This window comes from Notolepis coatsorum, assembly GCF_963971535.1.
Source record: "Notolepis coatsorum genome assembly, chromosome: 9".
NCBI classification, from domain to species: Eukaryota; Metazoa; Chordata; class Actinopteri; order Aulopiformes; family Paralepididae; genus Notolepis; species Notolepis coatsorum.
The window spans coordinates 94763523-94782853 of record NC_140173.1 but is presented as its reverse complement, the minus strand read 5'-3'; the positions used below and the strand labels follow the sequence as shown (position 1 = coordinate 94782853).

At 42.1% G+C, this 19331-nt stretch overlaps 1 protein-coding gene across 1 annotated transcript in view; it reads right to left on the bottom strand.

Moving 5' to 3' along the window:
* LOC311234695 (homeobox protein Hox-D4b-like) overlaps positions 1-19331 on the bottom strand; it is a gene marked incomplete at both ends in the record, with an annotated part of 34094 nt that overhangs the window by 1641 nt on the left and 13122 nt on the right. The window contains 2 exons of the mRNA XM_084321937.1: positions 507-747; positions 2053-2102. Coding sequence (XP_084178063.1) covers positions 507-747; positions 2053-2102 — 291 coding nt within the window. The remainder of the gene's footprint in view (positions 1-506; positions 748-2052; positions 2103-19331) is intronic.

The following is a 19331-nucleotide window of genomic DNA, read 5'->3' as shown; positions in this document are numbered from 1 at the left end:
TCTCTCTCTCTCTCTCTCTCTCTCTCTCTCTCTCTCTCTCTCTCTCTCTCTCTCTCTCTCTCTCTCTCTCTCTCTCTCTCTCTCTCTCTCTCTCTCTCTCTCTCTCTCTCTCTCTCTGTCACTCACTCACACAGTACAGAGCCATAAAACTTTATGGGGGTGTAATTCTCTCAGATCATAAATTACTCCAAACAAAAAAGCCAACTGGACTGAAGAGAGAAAGAAGGACACCAAGGAAAATAGATTAAGATATAAAGAGAGGGAGAGAGAGAAAGAGGTGTAGAGAACGTAACGTAATCTACACGTTTCTTTCTTCATCCAAAATTGATATAGATAGATAGATAGATAGATAGATAGATAGATAGATAGATAGATAGATAGATAGATAGATGGATAGATGGATAGATAGATAGATAGATAGATAGATAGATAGATAGATAGATAGATAGATAGATAGATAGATAGATAGATAGATACATAGATAGATAGAGGTGCTATGTTCTCACCTTGCGCGATGTGAACTTTCTTCATCCAGGGGTAGACCACCACCGGCGGCCTCTCTCTGGTATGGCTGCCCGCCTTCCCCTGTTTCTCAGCCGGCCTGCACCCCACCCAGACCGGGTACTGACCTCCGGCAGGGAACACCTCCTTCGCCGGCGCTCCCGACTCTCTGTAGCCGGGGTAGGGCTGCACGTGATGGGCGGCTCGGCGGTCTTCATCGTCCCGCTGAGTTTCCGGGTGTTGTCCCTGCGGAGGGAGGTGATAACCCGGTTGGTGAGGTGTGTATGGGGGCGGAGGGGTATGTGTGGGGGGGTAGGGGTCCTGATAAAAGGCCTCCTGGTCGGAGAAACCACTGTAGTCCTCCTCGCAGGGAGGAAACTGCGGCTCCAGGTATTTACAGCTTAGCACGAAGGAGTCCATGATTGATTTATAGCGAGACTGCTGGAGGAATACTAATTTTTCTTTCTCCTTCTCTCTCTTTCTCCCTCTCTGGCACGGAGCCAGCACGCCGCTGTCAAATAGACGAACGGCCACGTAGAGCACGTGGGCCCGTGGCCAGCCAATGGGAGGTCCCAGATGGAGTTGTTTGGGTAATTAGGAGAAAAATGTTGATTGATCGTGTTGATTGGTGGCGGGGGGCTCTAAGGATATCGGCTATTGGAGCAAAAAGGAGGAAAATACTGCAGGAGCTGTGTTTGTGGTCTGGATTGACAGCTCCTGCAGTATTTCCCTCCCTTTCCCTCTAATAGCCGATATCGATGTGCTATATGATTCTCTGCAGAATTCCATAACTGTCTTATATTCATTACGCGGCTAACTCCTAGTAATGAATACATTAATGACTGAACAAATGAATGCATCGTGAATGATTGAATTTATATCGCGCTATTTATATAAGACGCTCGAAGCGGAAATTGCCTCCTCCATCTCCAAGCACACATAGCCTGGGGGCTATAGGAGGACTCATGGCTGCCATGCAGGAGCCGGTGTCAGAGACTGTTCTGAACCTCTACACTTTATGATAGATGCCTATGGGTATTGAGTATAGCTTCTATCCCCAGGCCATCAGGATGCTCAATGATTTATATGCAACACTAACGCATTCATTGCACACACACATCCACATGCACACACTCACTTTAAACAAACACTCACCTTTAACGTAATTATATTTATTTATTTATTACAAAAAGATTTGCACTACATCCAAAAGTTTGCATTTTGTACTTAATTTTGTACTTTAGTTTGTATATATATTTTGTATAGTGTTTGGACTTTATTCTTTTTACTTTTTTGCTGTATGAAGCACATTCTCAGGAGGCTCATACAGAACCAAGCATTTCACTGTAATGTACAAATACTTTATAATTTATATATGACAAATAAAACAAAACTTGAAAACTTGAAACTTGAGTAGTGATTCGGGACCTCTGTTTAACGTATTGGCCCTTAATCATACATTGCTTTTATTCCCAATCCCGCTATTCTGATTTAATATGATATACTATGAAATAATAGTGAAATTAAACAATTTTTTATTTAGCCAGAGACCTCCGGGACCCCGGACCTCCACTCTGAAACCACCGGGCTGAAGAAGGGGCCTAGATGGAACCACGAGAAAACACAATTAACCATGCAGGCTTAAATACAAACAGGCTAAACTAAATGTATAGTGTGTGTGTGTGTATACTGTTGATAGTTTAAATACACAATTAAGCCACCATTACAAGGTCAACAGTAGCCTAATGAGCTAATCTCCCTGCACCGCAGCAGCAAATGAGCTCGGACCGAACATTAGTAGTCGGAGGAAATATTTACAAATAAAATAACTCAAATAAATAAATCAAATAAGCCTACTGAGGACAACGAATAAAAGGATGAATAAAATACAAATAATAAAGTAGCCTATATGATTAATAAGTAATAAGAAAGGCAGGAATAAAAGTAGCATGAAGAAGTAAGGCCAAATAATACAAGTTGTCGGCGACTAAATAAGTAGTGAGAATTTAGGACAAACAATTACATTATTCTTCATGAAATAATATCAGCATCAATATACCAATAAATAATTGGATCTAAAGGACCAACATTTATATTAATTTAACTTGTATAGCCCACTGTGCTGCGTGCTGCGAATAGGATTCATTAGTGGATTTATGACCTCACACAGATGGCCCGGACTGAAAAATTAATCTGGCCCATATTGAGACGCTGGGCCCATATTTGCCCTTGCGGGGAGTCAAAAGCCGGACAACAATACGTGGGCGACCAGAAAGGCCATCGATAAGAGAATAGAATAAAAGGGTCCAGACAGTGACTAGTAGCATGGTTTTGTTAGTCCGGGGTCATCCCGAGGTGGCCCGTTCACACCACCGCCTGCCTTGTCAAAGCGAAAAGAGACGCAGAGCGGAGTTGTAAAAAAGAAAAAGAAAAAAAAATGACGCTGGAACATATTGAAGGAGAAAATTAAATTGATGATAGCTATAAAAAATGATGCTGAATTATATTCGATTTTAAAACTGACTGATGTGAAGGAGGAGGAATATACTAAACAGAAACCTCCCACCGAGACCAAGTTTAAAATGGGACAAGGATGACAGCAGCATGTTGGAATCAGGCCATAAGGAGAAACCGTTTCTGAGGCGCAGTTTGAAACCTTTCATGACGGGCCTGACATTTAAGCTATATATGTTTCATCGTTTATCATATATAGGCCTATATCCTCACATGACCTGAATGTCTGGCTAGTCAACAGTTTTCCTACTCTGTTCTGCTGTATAGTCTGTCTGGTGATTATTGCTTTTATTTGGCATATATTAAAATCTACTAAAATCATGTCTAACTTGTACTTCTGACTCTGTTCCTCATCTAATTTTACACCATTAGCATCTCACCATCTATACCCACGTATACTCACAGTCACATCTATTCACATCTACCATCTATACATCTACTCACATCTACCCACATAGCATACATATACTGAGATACATCTACTCACATCTACATCTACTCACATTTATACATCTACTCACATCTACCCTCATTTATACATCTACTCACATCTACCCTCATTTATACATATCACATCTACCCTCATTTATCTACTGCATCGACCCTCATTTATACATCTACTCACATCTACCCTCATTTATACATCTACTCACATCTTACCCTCATTTATACATCTACTCACATCTACCCTCATTTATACATCTACTCACATCTACCCTCATTTATACATATCACATCTACCCTCATTTATACATCTACTCACATCTACCCTCATTTATACATCTACTCACATCTACCCTCATTTATACATCACTCACATCTACCCTCATTTATCTACTGCATCTACCCTCATTTATACATATCACATCTACCCTAATTTATACATCTACTCACATCTACCCTCATTTATACATCTACTCACATCTACCCTCATTTATACATCTACTCACATTGTACCCACATCTACTCACATCTACCCTAATTTATACATCTCTACCCACATCTACCCACAACTATCTATCACATCTACTACATTTACCAACATCTATACATCTATCCATATCTGTCCACATCTGCATCTACCCACATACATCCAGCCACACCTATACCTACATCCACCTATTTATATGGACTGCATTTATATTTATATACATCTTATGCCTCACATTCACCCATTCACTCACACATACACACACCAACGACGGAGGTGGCGGTGCCGACCTGCTCATCGGGAGCAGTTATAGGAGTTAAGTGTCTTGCTCAAGGACAACACATGCACTGTTAGGAGGAGCCAGACAGACAAACACTACTGTACCTCCTGAGCCACTGTGCCTCTACCTTACATCCAGCCACATCCACCTACTGTACATCCAGCTACATCTACACACATAGGGGCTCCATTCCCTGTATAGCTCAATGGGTAAAGCAAGGCATGCACTGCCAGGGTTAGGGGTTCCATGCTAGAACTGTATAGGCCCACAAGACACTTTAGATAGAAGCTGATGTGGTCCCATGCTTCCACGTTGTTCCGTCCTCTGACTACCACCGATTTCCCAGAAGGCTTTTCACCACCCATAGACTCCCCTAGAACCCAATCTGTGACTGGACAGATCCACACACATTCGGTTCTACAGGGTATTTATAGGCAATGGATGCTGGGTCCTGGTAGGGTATAGAGTCCTGGTGCAGGGTATTTACAGGTGTATAGAGTCCTGGTACAGGGTATTTATAGGGTCCTGGTACAGGGTATTTATAGGTGTATAGAGTCCTGGTGCAGGGTATTTACAGGTGTATAGAGTCCTGGTGCAGGGTATTTACAGGTGTATAGAGTCCTGGTACAGGGTATTTACAGGTGTATAGAGTCCTGGTACAGGGTATTTACAGGTGTATAGAGTCCTGGTGCAGGGTATTTATAGGCATATATAGTCCAGGTACAGGGTATTTATTGGTGTATAGAGTGGCACAGGGTATTTATAGGCATATAGAGTCCTGGTACAGGGTATTTATAGGCATATAGAGTCCAGGGTATTTATAGGTGTATAGAGTCCTGGTACAGGGTATTTATATAGGTGTATGGTCATGGATATTTATAGGTGTATAGAGTCCTGGCACAGGGTATTTATAGGTGTATAGAGTCCTGGTACAGGGTATTTATAGGTGTATAGAGTCGTGGTGCAGTGGCCCTTGGTAAAATCAAATTAAATAAGACAGTATCATCCCTGAGATTAACAACCTGGCATGAGGTCATGGGATCAAATCCTGTTGTGTTCCTCCAACACTTGTAGGTTAGTTGGTTTTGAAATAAAAATAAATACATAAAACAAAAACAAAGCTAAGGTGCTAATTAATTTCATACCCTCTGTTCTCCTCCTCTGCTCTTCTATCTCTCTCTCTCTCTCTCTCTCAAACACACACACACACACACACACACACACACACACACACACACACACACACACACACACACACACACACACACACACACACACACACACACACACACACACACACACACACACACACACACACCTCTCTTTACTGTCTCTTTACTCTAAATTAAGCAGGAATACCACAAAATCGTGTGAAAATAGATTTACAATTTGTTCCCCACATTTTTACCCATTCACTCACCAATGGCGGAGGCAACCATGCAAGGTGCCAACCTGCTCATCAGGAGCAATTAGGGGTTAAGTGTCTTGCTCAAGGACACTTCGACACACTGCCCGGATTTCCAGACGACTGCTCTACCTCCCGAGCCACTGTCGCCGGCAAGAGTAGAGTTACTGCCTTGCCTTACCCACTGAACTACAGAGGGAATGGAACCCATAACCCTAGGGTTATACTCCTGCGCTTGTCCTTGACCGGCACTGACATCAGGCCTGGAGTTCTGTCTGCTGGCACTGGACTGGTTGCTGCCCACATTTAGGCTGGGTTAAATACAGAGGACGCGTTCCTGCATGGTGTAAAATGTATACTTGGGAAATAAACAGTAAAATGATGTTGTACACCAGTGCATAGTCTGTATATGTGACCGGCCCCAGCGGTAAGAGACTCATGTCTGGAAGTCAGATCACGAGAACATTTATGAAATGTTCTTTATTTTATTTTATTACCCCCCCCCCCTGTTTTTTCCATACTATCACAGTTTGAATGCTTAGGAACACTCCAACATTTTGCATGCATTAGGCTTAGGGAATGCCTGGACCGTTAGCCTAGCTTAGCTTCATCACTGGAAGTGGGTCATACATTTACCCGAGTTCCCAACAATAATGTATTTTTTTTTCATGCTCTGTCATTTATCAATTATGGTGAAGTGAGTGACGTCCATCAGGATCCACCAGAAGTCTCCCAGAGTCTCCTAGTCGCACAAGTCTCCCAGAGTCTCCTAGTCGCACAAGTCTCCCGGTCACACAAGTCTCCCAGTCATACAAGTCTCCCAGTCACACAAGTCTCCCAGACACACAAGTCTCCCAGTCACACAAGTCTCCCAGTCACACAAGTCTCGAAGTCACACAAGTCTCCCAGTCACACAAGTCTCCCAGACACACAAGTCTCCCAGTCACACAAGTCTCCCAGACACACAAGTCTCCCAGTCACACAAGTCTCCCTGTCACACAAGTCTCCCAGTCATACAAGTCTCCCAGTCACACAAGTCTCCCAGACACACAAGTCTCCCAGTCACACAAGTCTCCCAGTCACACAAGTCTCCAAGTCACACAAGTCTCCCAGTCACACAAGTCTCCCAGTCACACAAGTCTCCCAGACACACAAGTCTCCCAGGCACACAAGTCTCCTAGACACACAAGTCACACAAGTCTCCCAGACACACAAGTCACACAAGTCTCCCAGACACACAAGTCACACAAGTCTCCCAGTCACACAAGTCTCCCAGTCTCCCAGTCACACAAGTCTCCCAGTCACACAAGTCTCCAGTCACACGAGTTTCCCAGTCACACAAGTCGCCAGTCACATGAGTCTCCTAGTCACACAAGTCTCCCAGTCACACAAGTCTCCAAGTCACACAAGTCTCCCAGTCACACAAGTCTCCCAGACACACAAGTCTCCCAGTCACACAAGTCTCCCAGACACACAAGTCTCCCAGTCACACAAGTCTCCCTGTCACACAAGTCTCCCAGTCATACAAGTCTCCCAGTCACACAAGTCTCCCAGACACACAAGTCTCCCAGTCACACAAGTCTCCCAGTCACACAAGTCTCCAAGTCACACAAGTCTCCCAGTCACACAAGTCTCCCAGTCACACAAGTCTCCCAGACACACAAGTCTCCCAGGCACACAAGTCTCCTAGACACACAAGTCACACAAGTCTCCCAGACACACAAGTCACACAAGTCTCCCAGACACACAAGTCACACAAGTCTCCCAGTCACACAAGTCTCCCAGTCTCCCAGTCACACAAGTCTCCCAGTCACACAAGTCTCCAGTCACACGAGTTTCCCAGTCACACAAGTCGCCAGTCACATGAGTCTCCTAGTCACACAAGTCTCCCAGTCACACAAGACTCCCAGTCACACGAGTCTCCCAGTCACACAAGTCACACAAGTCTCCCAGTCACACAAGTCACACAAGTCTCCCAGTCACACAAGTCACACAAGTCTCCCAGTCACACAAGTCTCCCAGTCACACAAGTCTCCCAGTCTCCCAGTCACACAAGTCTCCCAGTCACACGAGGCTCCAGTCACACAAGTCTCCCAGTCATAAAAGTCTCCCAGTCACACAAGTCTCCCAGTCACACAAGTCTCCCAGTCACACAAGTCTTGAAGTCACACAAGTCTCCCAGTCACACAAGTCTCCCAGACACACAAGTCTCCCAGTCACCAGTCACACAAGTCTCCCAGACACACAAGTCTCCCAGACACACAAGTCTTCCAGTCACACAAGTCTCCAAGTCACACAAGTCTCCCAGTCACACAAGTCTCCCAGTCACACAAGTCTCCCAGACACACAAGTCTCCCAGTCACACAAGTCTCCCAGACACACAAGTCTCCCAGACACACAAGTCACACAAGTCTCCCAGACACACAAGTCACACAAGTCTCCCAGTCACACAAGTCTCCCAGTCTCCCAGTCACACAAGTCTCCCAGTCACACAAGTCTCCAGTCACATGAGTCTCCCAGTCACACAAGTTGCCAGTCACACGAGTCTCCTAGTCACATAAGTCTCCCAGTCACACAAGTCTCCCAGTCACACAAGACTCCCAGTCACACGAGTCTCCGAGTCACACAAGTCACACGAGTCTCCCAGTCACACAAGTCTCCCAGTCACACAAGTCACACAAGTCTCCCAGTCACACAAGTCTCCCAGTCACACAAGTCTCCCAGTCACACAAGTCTCCAGTCACACAAGTCTCCCAGTCATACAAGTCTCCCAGTCACACAAGTCTCCCAGTCACACAAGTCTCCCGTCACACAAGTCTCCCAGTCACACAAGTCTCCCAGTCACACAAGTCTCCCAGTCACACAAGTCTCCCAGACACACAAGTCTCCCAGTCACACAAGTCACACAAGTCTCCCAGTCACACAAGTCTCCCAGTCACACAAGTCTCCCAGAGTCTCCCAGTCACCAGGTGGGTGAGAGCAGAGTGAGGTACCTGGGCTGCAGGGTGAGAATACAGCCTTCCATCTAAGGCAGCGGTTACACCTTTCGTATCATCTTCGTATTGTTTTCATATGCGTATCGCCGCGACGTCGTGCGCCTCGAGTCACACTTTCGTTTTTTTTTCGTTTTGTCACCCGAGCACACTGATGTAGTACACTGCCAAAGCAGTAGGTGGCAGTAGGTGGCAAACATGAAGGCAATTTCAACCAATCAGAACGAATGTGCCAATACACTTCCTGGAAGCTCCAGCAAAGAAAATGTCAATAAGGCAAGTTCTCAAGTTCTTTAATAGTTGTCATACAGAAGTACAGAATACTTTCATACAAAATGCTTCTTACTGTTACGCTCCAGAGACTGTGCTAGACAAGATAGTATCAAATAACATAATAACATAATATAGCATGAATTTAGAAGAAGAAAATGAGGTCACAGTGTTCGGTATAGACATATGTACAATGTTCTGAGTTACCATATAATATACAATACACAATACTATGCAGTGTACTAATGTACAGTACTATCTAGTGCAAAGCAGAAATGGGATGAGGTACAATTTTAGGTACAATTTACAGTAAGGTGTACGAGTTGTAGTGCAATCCTTCATCCATAAATATAAAGTGTGGGGAGTGGGTGCTACAGTGTGTTTGTTTAAAGTGGGTGTGTGCTATAAAGTGTGTGGAGTGGGTGCTACAGTGTGTTTGTTTAAAGTGAGTGTGTGCGTGTGGATGTGTGTGCTATGTGCGTTTGGTGGTTGTTGTTGTGTAGTGTTCATTCATTGTTCGTTTAGCAGCCTGATGGCCTGGGGATAGAAGCTACTTCTGAGTCTTTCTGTGCTCGCCTTGAGGCGCCTATGCCGCGCCACCATCTTGCCTATTTACTCAATGCAGCAATTATTTTTCAGCAAAGCCTAATAAAAGTGCAATAAACAAAACGGATACATTCACTGTGTGTTCTGCCTGTCATTTGTTGATGAAACAAAACTAACATCAACACAAGTGACCACCAAGAGCGGATAGTTTAGTCTAAAAAACGATCGGTAGCATTGTTAGCTGCATGCTAACGTCAATGGAGTATGCCATTATAACAATATAGCATTGTGGCTAGAAGCTAACGTTAGCTCACGCTACTTAGCCAGCACCAAAACTGATGATATCGCGAGCTATCAGTAGTTAGATAACATTAGAATGAATGGATGTAAACTTTATTTAACATATTGCATATGGGTACAATACAATACGGCTCAATACAAACAATTGTTAAGGGAATGCAGACTGTTGTAGCTTGGACTGGGGTCCTTATAACAATAACTTGACAACACATGGTAGCTGAAGCTATTTGGGACACGGAGCAGCTATGTCCCAAACACACACACTGTTGTCACCGGAAGGGCACGCAGATGGTATCTACTGCGCATGGGCGTTTTCGCAACAACGGCTCCGTGCTGACTACACGCTGTTGTCGATGCGTTTTTTTTGCGTATCTCCAAACGCAAACACAATTTTGCGTTTCAGCCGTATCCACAAAAAAACGCCATTTCTGTGTAATAGGGACATCAAACGTCGTCAAAAACGTATAAAAAAACGCCAGGAATACACTAGTCTAACCATGGCCTAAAAACATAAACTGAAAACCACAGTCATGGTAGCCATAATAACTTCAATCGGTTCGGATCCTTTGAATGAAACGAAAATGTAAACACTGACCTCGACATTAGAAAAAGTAGCACTGGTGACGTGAAATCACTGCGCCCAGACAGGAGTGGTTAGGCAAAAAATAGTTCTGAGTATATCTGCTTAGAAAACGGAAATGTAGGGCGGCTAAGTGGCGCAGTGGGCAAGGCGCTCACCATGCAGGAGATGCTGGGTTCGAGCCCAGCTCTCGGCGTTGCTACCAGCTTGGCTGGTCGTTCATACTAACACAATTGGCAGTGTTAGGGGTGGGAAAGCTGGTGGGTGGGGATCGGACGTTGTGGACAGCGACTCCTACAGGTCGGTTGGTGCGCCTGCGCAGCAGAATCAGGAAGTGACAGGGGCAGCGTGAGCCTCCCACGTGCTACTCCTCGCCACTGAGAGGTTGCACTGTGCAGGTGAAAAGATGCGACGGCTGCCTCCTCGTGTACCAGAGGGGACACGTGATGCAAGGCTTCGTCCACATTGCAGCCGACCAGTGGGAGGCATGGTCTAACAACGTTCGAGACAGGGGAGGGTAGAATTGGATAACACGAAATTGGGATGGGAGAAAAATAGAAAATGGGGAGAAAAAGTAGATAAAAAAACAAAAACAAAAAAAACGGAAATGTCTAATTCAATTATTTTTTATTTCTCCACGTGGTAAATACACAGGTCACAACATGTTTACAGGAACGTTTTGGAGTTGTATTTTGATTGTATTTGGAGTGTATTTTCATGACTGTTTGGGAACTCTAAATGTATGACCCACTTCCAGTGATGAAGCTAAGCTAGGCTAACGGTCCAGGCGTTCCCTAAGCCTAATGCATGCAGAGACAAAAAAGGTATGTATCTTCTTGTCTAACTCCAGGGAAGATGTTAAATAAACTAATTTCCCAAAATGTTGGACTGTTCCTTTAGTATCTCTAAATAGTAAAAACCTTTGTTTAACCTCTTCCACCCGTGCAGTCCGGTACCGGACCGCAAATGATCACATCATAAATCAATCTCTCTAGACCACGGGTTCTCAAACTTTTTCATACGTGACCCCATTTCATTTAGGATTTTTTGAGATAAGTCAGGTTATCTCGCCATGTGTTGAGCGCCAGAAACCAGAGATTTCTCGGATTTAGGTCCTTTGATCTTTTCCTTTGAGCCCCATTCTATACAGTCAGCCAGAGCCCTCTAGGTGTCTCTGATTCATATGCCTACGTTGGAATTGCAATGCCGATCGAATCTCACCAGGTGGCAGTATCACCTACCTTTTGAACTCTGATTGTCTGAACTAAACTGTCTCTGTCCTGCTCCATTTCTTTCCTGACTCGCTCTGAAGGGGAGGAGCTCTTGCAGAGCAATCGCTAGGAGATCTCCTCGCCTCAAAACCTATAGTTTCCCGTATACAAGTAATATAAACATATAAACTAGTAATCGTGATCGCCGATGGAATCATTGGAATTATTCTTTTTGGAGTACCTTCTGGCTAAGGTAAGGTATATTCTATGTCTATTTTACCGAACCTGAAACATGTTTATGTAACGATCACAGTGTCGTATCTTACCGGACCTAAACCAAGCTTTTTGTAATGATCGTATTTTCGGGGTAAGACTGTAAAATGAGCCATACTATTGTCTCCATAGTTATAATACAGACCACACGATGGGTCTGCAAACATCGCTAAAATGGTCAATAACGCTGGCGCCATTTAGTAAAGATGGCAAAAGCTGATGGCAGTTTAGGGCTAGATCCACAAAGAATGGATTGCACGGTGCTAATTGCACCCTTTCTTTTTTTTATCCACTTTTTCTCCTCTTTTTCTCCCATCCCAATTCCACTGTGCCAATTCTTCCCTCCCCTGTCTTGAACGTTGCTTGCATATGCCCCCCACTGGCCGGTTGTAGGGAGGATAGAAGCCTTGCATCACGTGTCACATCTTTTCACCTGCCAGCGTGGACTCTCATTGGCGAGGTGTAACGTGTGGGAGGCTCACACTACCCCCGCCATTTCCTGTCTCTGCTGTGCAGGCGTCCCCAACCGACCTGTAGGAGTCGCTGTCCACAACGTCCAGATTACCACCCATCGACTTCCACCCGCTAACTCTGCCAATTGAGTTAGTATGACGGCTGGCCCAAGCCGGAGGCAACGGCGACAGCCGGAGTCGAACCCGGTGTCTCTTGCGTTGGTGACGAGAGCAATGTCCGCTGCGCCACCCAGCCGCCATCTAATTGCACCCTTTCTTACAATTCATTATGAATTGAAAATGGGGGACCCTGATGTAAACAAGACGAAAGTCTTTCTCTGGTCTGAATCCCCTTAAAAATGTTGTGTATTGAGCCGTACTGTATTGTACCCATTCTGCAATCTGTTAATAAAATTTTCATTTAATCAATCACCTGCGCAGGGTTTGATTGAATGACTGTCTGACATAATTATAGTTTTTTTCCCCAAACGTATTCAAGAGTAAATATCCTAACCATGTCACAACAGCAGTCATAGTGTATATTTTCAGCAATACGTTTGTTTACCAATGGGTTCAAATGTTATTAGTGAGATTTTAGTTTTTGAAATGTGTAGTATTTATCGCGGAGACACGCCATTTTGAATTAGCGGACATTGCTGAATGATGACGATTGTAGTCATTTTGAGAAGCGGACATCCAGAGCTCTCAATGTGCGTTGGAATTTCGAAGAACTACACTACCCAACGGCTTCTAGCTGCATTCAAGCAAATTGTCAAGACTTGTGTATATGATTCTTTTTAATTTCTCTTATTACTTGGGATTATATACCACAAAACTGAACGTTATTGGCATATATTGGAGCGCAGTTAGTTTGTTTCCCCTATTGTATGTATACTGAACATTTAGCAACCATCCAATTGGAAATCGGTTTTAAAATGACGGAGCTGTCGCAAGAATAAAAAACCTACTGTACATACAGTAGATTTCATCTCTTCATGCACGCCTGGTGATACTAAATCCAAATTGAACTCTGCCATTGGAAAGAGTAGATTTGGCCCGATCCATAGCGTGCAAGTTGGCTATAATAAGGTAATTTATAGGCCTCATATTCTATATATAATATTTCAAATTGCATGGGTCCGGATGACAGAATTCAGTACTGTATCTACAAAACCTTCTGTTTAATCATCTTCCCTTTATTCATTTCCTTCGATTTTTTGTACACATGATCTCAAGAAGGTACTGAACAAGCTCAGTGGCAGCTTCTTATGTCTGGTCATTTTTAGCATGGTGTTATTCACTGTCAAAAATGCAAAGAAAAGTCATAATTCATATTCTCCTTTGTTTCATCACAATTTAAGCAAGCCTATAGACACAATATTTCTGACACTGGGAATACATTCACTGAGGTCCATACCAAGAACATGCAAATGGACCTTGTAGAAGTGGAGCAATCTTCCCTTTACTTAGGTATGTATTTTAGGCGGATTTTCAGAAAATAGGGCTCGGCTTAACATGCAGACACACTTTAGATTGGATTTTCTCTGTTTTTCTCTGCTCTGAGACTTGAGGTTTAACTAGATTCAAATAAGCATATCTTCTTCAAATATTTTCAATGTATGACACAAAGCTTACATTCTGTATTTTCATAATCTGTACAAATCTGAACAAATAACAGAGGGAGACTTGTGCCACAAACTGCTGGGATTGGTCACATAGTGTCTTGTATGTCTGTGTGGGCATGGGTACCCATGGGGGCAAGCCAAAATAAATCAAATCAAATCAAAATCACATTCATTTAATTTCAGTAACCGTCCATCTTAAATGTCCTATTCTGAATATTGTGGTAATTTTACTTCCATCATAGTGTAAATATATGTTTGTCTAAATAATACATGGCCAGCAGAGACCTTCTCTCTTGGAGTGACTCTCTCTGCTCTGAACAGACTTGGAGGACACATCATGCACCACTCTAATGACATGATTGTTTGTGTCGTACGGACAAAGTTTGATTCAGAACTTTTCAGAAGGATTTCTCCACAGGTCACAGATTTATGTTTTAATGTCATATTACAGCATTTTTGTATTATGAGTCAATATTCTGAGTCAATATACAGTATAGGAGCCTATACAGTTTTGTAATGGGAAGCACCATATTCTTCTGATATTTTATTATTTATATGGCTAATGGCCACCATGGTTTTATAAAATGTTACTAGAGTCAGAATGGCCTTTAGAAGCTACTTGGCCAAACCTCCATTCATCCCAGGGGCTATTAATCCACGCCTTGAATGAAGAGGACTTTGACCTAAAACTTTCATTTCTCACCATTATACAAATCTAAATTCTTTTCCTAAAGAAAGTTTGGACAGAGTCATTAGCTTTAACTTTTCAATAGGATTCCCCATCTCTGAACTGGGCTGGCGGTTTTAAAGGAGCATTCTTCCTGAAGAATGTAGCCCGGGCTGCCGGCAGGTCAGGACGGGGTCAATCAGAATCATTGACCGCCGGCTCACCGGTCCATTAGTCCTCGCGCTGGACAGGCCATGCAGGGGCTCGAGCAACCATCCAGAGTTCACGCGCGGGCCCATGGAACCACGAGCTGTTGTTCTCTCTCTCTCTCTCTCTCTCTCTCTCTCTCTCTCTCTCTCTCTCTCTCTCTCTCTCTCTCTCTCTCTCTCTCTCTCTCTCTCTCTCTCTCTCTCTCTCTCTCTCTCTCTCTCTCTCTCTCTCTCTCTCTCTCTCTCTCTCTCTCTTTCACTCTCTCTCTAACACACACACACCTCTAACTAGATAATAGTTATCCACAATATTTGTAATATATATATATATATATATATATATATATATATTACAATATTTACAAAATAATTAATATTTTGCAAAACATTTAAAAATAATAATAACAACAACAAATATAATAATAATATTTCCGCGGAGACCCTTTTCTATAAATAGTGACGTCAAGATACAATCTTTATTCTTCCCCGAGAACTGCAGCCACATAATGTTTCCAGAGTTCATTATTATTATTATTAGGCTATTATTTTATTTTCAAGATATTATTCTTGATGGTTTATAATGCGTTTCGCCTCTATCTTAAAGTTTAAATGCTCGACAAATCAGATGGCTCACGATGAACTCGTCCTCTCTCCTCTCTCTCTTTCAGTCAGAATGCTCAGCGGAACCGCTGTTTCAGGTGTTTTCTCTTTTCTCTGGAGTGTAATGTCGTCGGGTTTCTGGGGTCGAGCCAGAGCCAGAGCTTTTCGGACATTTCACTTTTCCATGCGGGCTGACCGCCGGCTCACCCCGGCTGACCCCTCACCCAACCCGGGTCAAAGCCGAGCTGAGAGGAGCCGAACCCGGATTAGAAATTAACCCAGCTCCGACCTCTAGCTCCGGGAACACACCGTCGACAAATCAAGATATGGCTATGGCCTATTTTAGTTGCAATTATAATTAGCCCATAATTTCCAAATAGCCAATATAATAGGTTACGTTACGTCGCTTATCCATGTCGTTTAGGCTAAAGCTGCATGATGATGATGAACAGGACGTTGTGCACGAAGAACATTTGATAAACAACGACAGTGTTTATGTTTTAGTGATATGTTGTTGGAGAGTTTTATTAAAATGTTTAGGCCTACCTATTTTGCAGTTTTCTGGTTATATGCTGTGGGTATAAACGTATAGCCTATGTGCTATTATCAATGTCCGTATTATGTATTGGGTCATTATATATCTTCTGCCAGAACAAAAAGAAATAGCCTATATCTCTAAAGAGAGTTCTGAATTTATACAGAGAATAATGCAGGACTTAGGAAGTCTTTATTTGGCATGCAAACGACACACACATGCGATGGGCGGCACACACGCAGGAACACACATGCAGAAGACTGTTGTACCATTCAGATTTTAATCAGGCTACACAGCATATATAATACAGTATTTCGACTGAGGAGGTTTTATTTTCTTTATTTCTTTATTTCTTATATATATATATTATGTTATTATATTTGATTGTACTTGATCTATTTGGCCAATCGTCAATATAAACGGAAATGTGTTTTGTTTCAATATTAAATTGCCACCCTTTGGATGTTTATCTTATTTGCATTTTTTTTATCCTTCTGTAACATGCCTATAGCAGGAATTAAGGGGATCGATAAAGGAATATCTTAAATTAAAATAATTGCGGTTAAAATGTAGATTAGGCTATCCTTAGGCTATTTGACTGCATAATAAGATAAGCTATAATAATAATAATAATAATAATAATAATAATAATAATAATAATAATAATAATAATAATAATAATAATAATAATAATAATAATTATTATTATTATTATTATTATTATTATTATAATAATAATAATAATAATAATAATAATAATAATAATAATAATAATAACAATAACAATACAACAACAATAATAATAATAATAATAATAATAATAATAATCATCATTGTCATGGTATTATTGATATATTGTAATATATTATATTATTATTACTACAATAAGAATACGAATAATAATACAGTTTCTTAATATAATTTGTTTCATTGAATAGTTCATAAATTAACCCCTAAAATCATTTCCTATTTCATAGTAGCCTAATTTAATTCGAAATATAGGCTACTCCAAAGACTAGGTCCACTCCAGAACACACGCGCGCACACACACGCACACGCACGCACGCACACGCACGAACACGCAAACACACACGCGACACGGAGAGAGTAAAAACTAGTCACTGCAGAATTTCCAAAATTGTCGGATTAGAAAACTCAAATAATCAAAAGCCAGCGACAAAACTTACCGTCGTTCTGGCATGCTGGCAAATCCATATACACGTAGAAAGCCTTTATTGTCATCATTATAGAATAGAGCGGCGTAATATTCTTCCCTTTTTGCCGCTAAAAGTCCAAAGCCCCACCAACTGAAGCTGTATTCCAACCAGCAATGTCCGTTACAATCAAAGGAGCATCGTGTTCTTGTGGCTATAAATCCCATCTGCATGGCTGAGTGGGGGCTGTTCTAACTGTTATATTCTGAGCTTGTCATCTGGCTGTGTGGGGGCTGTTCTAACTGTTATAATTCTGAGCTTGTCATCTGTGTGGGGGCCGTTCTAACTGTTAAATTTCTGAGATTGTCATCTGGCTGTGTGGGGGCTGTTCTAATTGTTATATTTCTGAGCTGAGTGTGTGTGCGTGTGTGTGTGTGTATAGGGGGGGGGGGGGCATTCTAATATTATGTTATATTTCTGAGCTTGTCATGGCTGCAACAAAACCAAGGACACGATCAAATAAGGATCGTCTGATTGGTGCCAGACGTTGATACCAGTTTATTGAAGCCTGTATTAAAAATGTAAATATATAAGCTATATATGTCAGGAAATTAATGTTGACATTTTAGATTTAAAGGAACTGGCCCCTGTAAATGTCCTAACGCAACCCCCTCCAATGTACAATAAATGTCCTATTAAACCCAATAATACACGAGACCCTTAGAACCAAGGTTTGAAACCGTCGATAATCCAAATGTATACAGTTTCTCGGAAATCGCTTACCATCTTCGAGTCAGGCAACATGATACCAATTTCCTCTCTGTGCGTTCAGTAGTTAAAGCTATCCGACTCCATTCATTATTTCCCATATTTTAACATTTTAGATTTAACATGTTGTCTCCCCCCAGATTTATTAACATTTTGAAATAACATTAAGTAGGATAGTTGATTATACTTTTTTTCTGTTTTTGGGCTATACCTGTTTTGGAGGTTTTCATCAATTACATTTAAAGCATCATCACACACATGTTCTGTCACGAACCGCTTCATTCAGTCCCCGACAAGTTGACAACTAGATAAAAAGACACCAGGAAATAAGAAGATAATACAACAGTAGAAGATCTGAACACATATATCCACATGGATGGGATTGGGATGGTTTGCGTAATCTATTTAATATGACATATCGACATTTCACCGTTTTTAATTTTCTTTTGCTACAACGGTTGGTCCTTGTTGAAATCAAGTCGGTGGTAAACACGTATTTGCTGTTTTGGGACTTGAAAATATCTGAACAGAAAACAGACTCGAAGCCGTTTGTGTTTTGTAGGAATGTCCTGCAAATGACGGTCGGGAGCATTTGTTTACTGCTTTGATTTCCGTAAATGGAAGGCAATAAAACCATAAACCTAAGCTCTGAGAAAACAGACAGCTTTTTTGTCACCTAATGTCCCCTAATGTCCCCACCAGCCTGGGCCGCTGAAAGCAAGACGCCTAAACTGTTGTCCAGTTTAGACATAGGGTATACACACTCGCTACTGTGTGTGTGTGTGTGTGTGTGTGTGTGTGTGTGTGTGTGTGTGTGTGTGTGTGTGTGTGTGTGTGTGTGTGTGTGTGTGTGTGTGTGTGTGTGTGTGTGTGTGTGTGTGTGTGTGTGTGTGTGTGTGTGTGTGAGTGAGAGTGCCCATCTGTGCTGGGCTTGAAATAGCCTAGTTTGTGTCTAAAATCTCAAGTGTCAACACCTACTCAGGAACTACCAACACATGGATCTAGAATGCAGGAATACCAACAAATTAATCTAGAACAGAACAGGCACCAATTATTAATACTGGAATGGAGCTGGTCGCCTGATACAACAGACCTGGGAACCCTGCATCTGGAACATATAGTGATGTGTTCTGTTGATTAATTTGAACTTCAACAGGTTATGTTGCCTGTAACTGAAGATATAACTAATAAGACTCTTTTTATCTTTTAATTATGTCTATAGAATGATATGATACTTAATTTCTGATGTATAATGTAATGTATATGATGTAAATAAAAAATATAAAAAATCTAACCCTAACTAACCTTACTGTCATGCACTTGTCCTAATAAACTAACCTACTGGCACTCAACACTTTGATGAACATTGTTACCCAGCTGATAGAGTTGTACCCTTCCTGATGACTTGTCGTACAGAACTTGTAAGTCGTCTTGGATAAAAGCGTCAGCTATATGACTAAATGTAAATGTAAATGTAAATGTATGGAGAATGATATAATCTACTGTCTATTATCTGA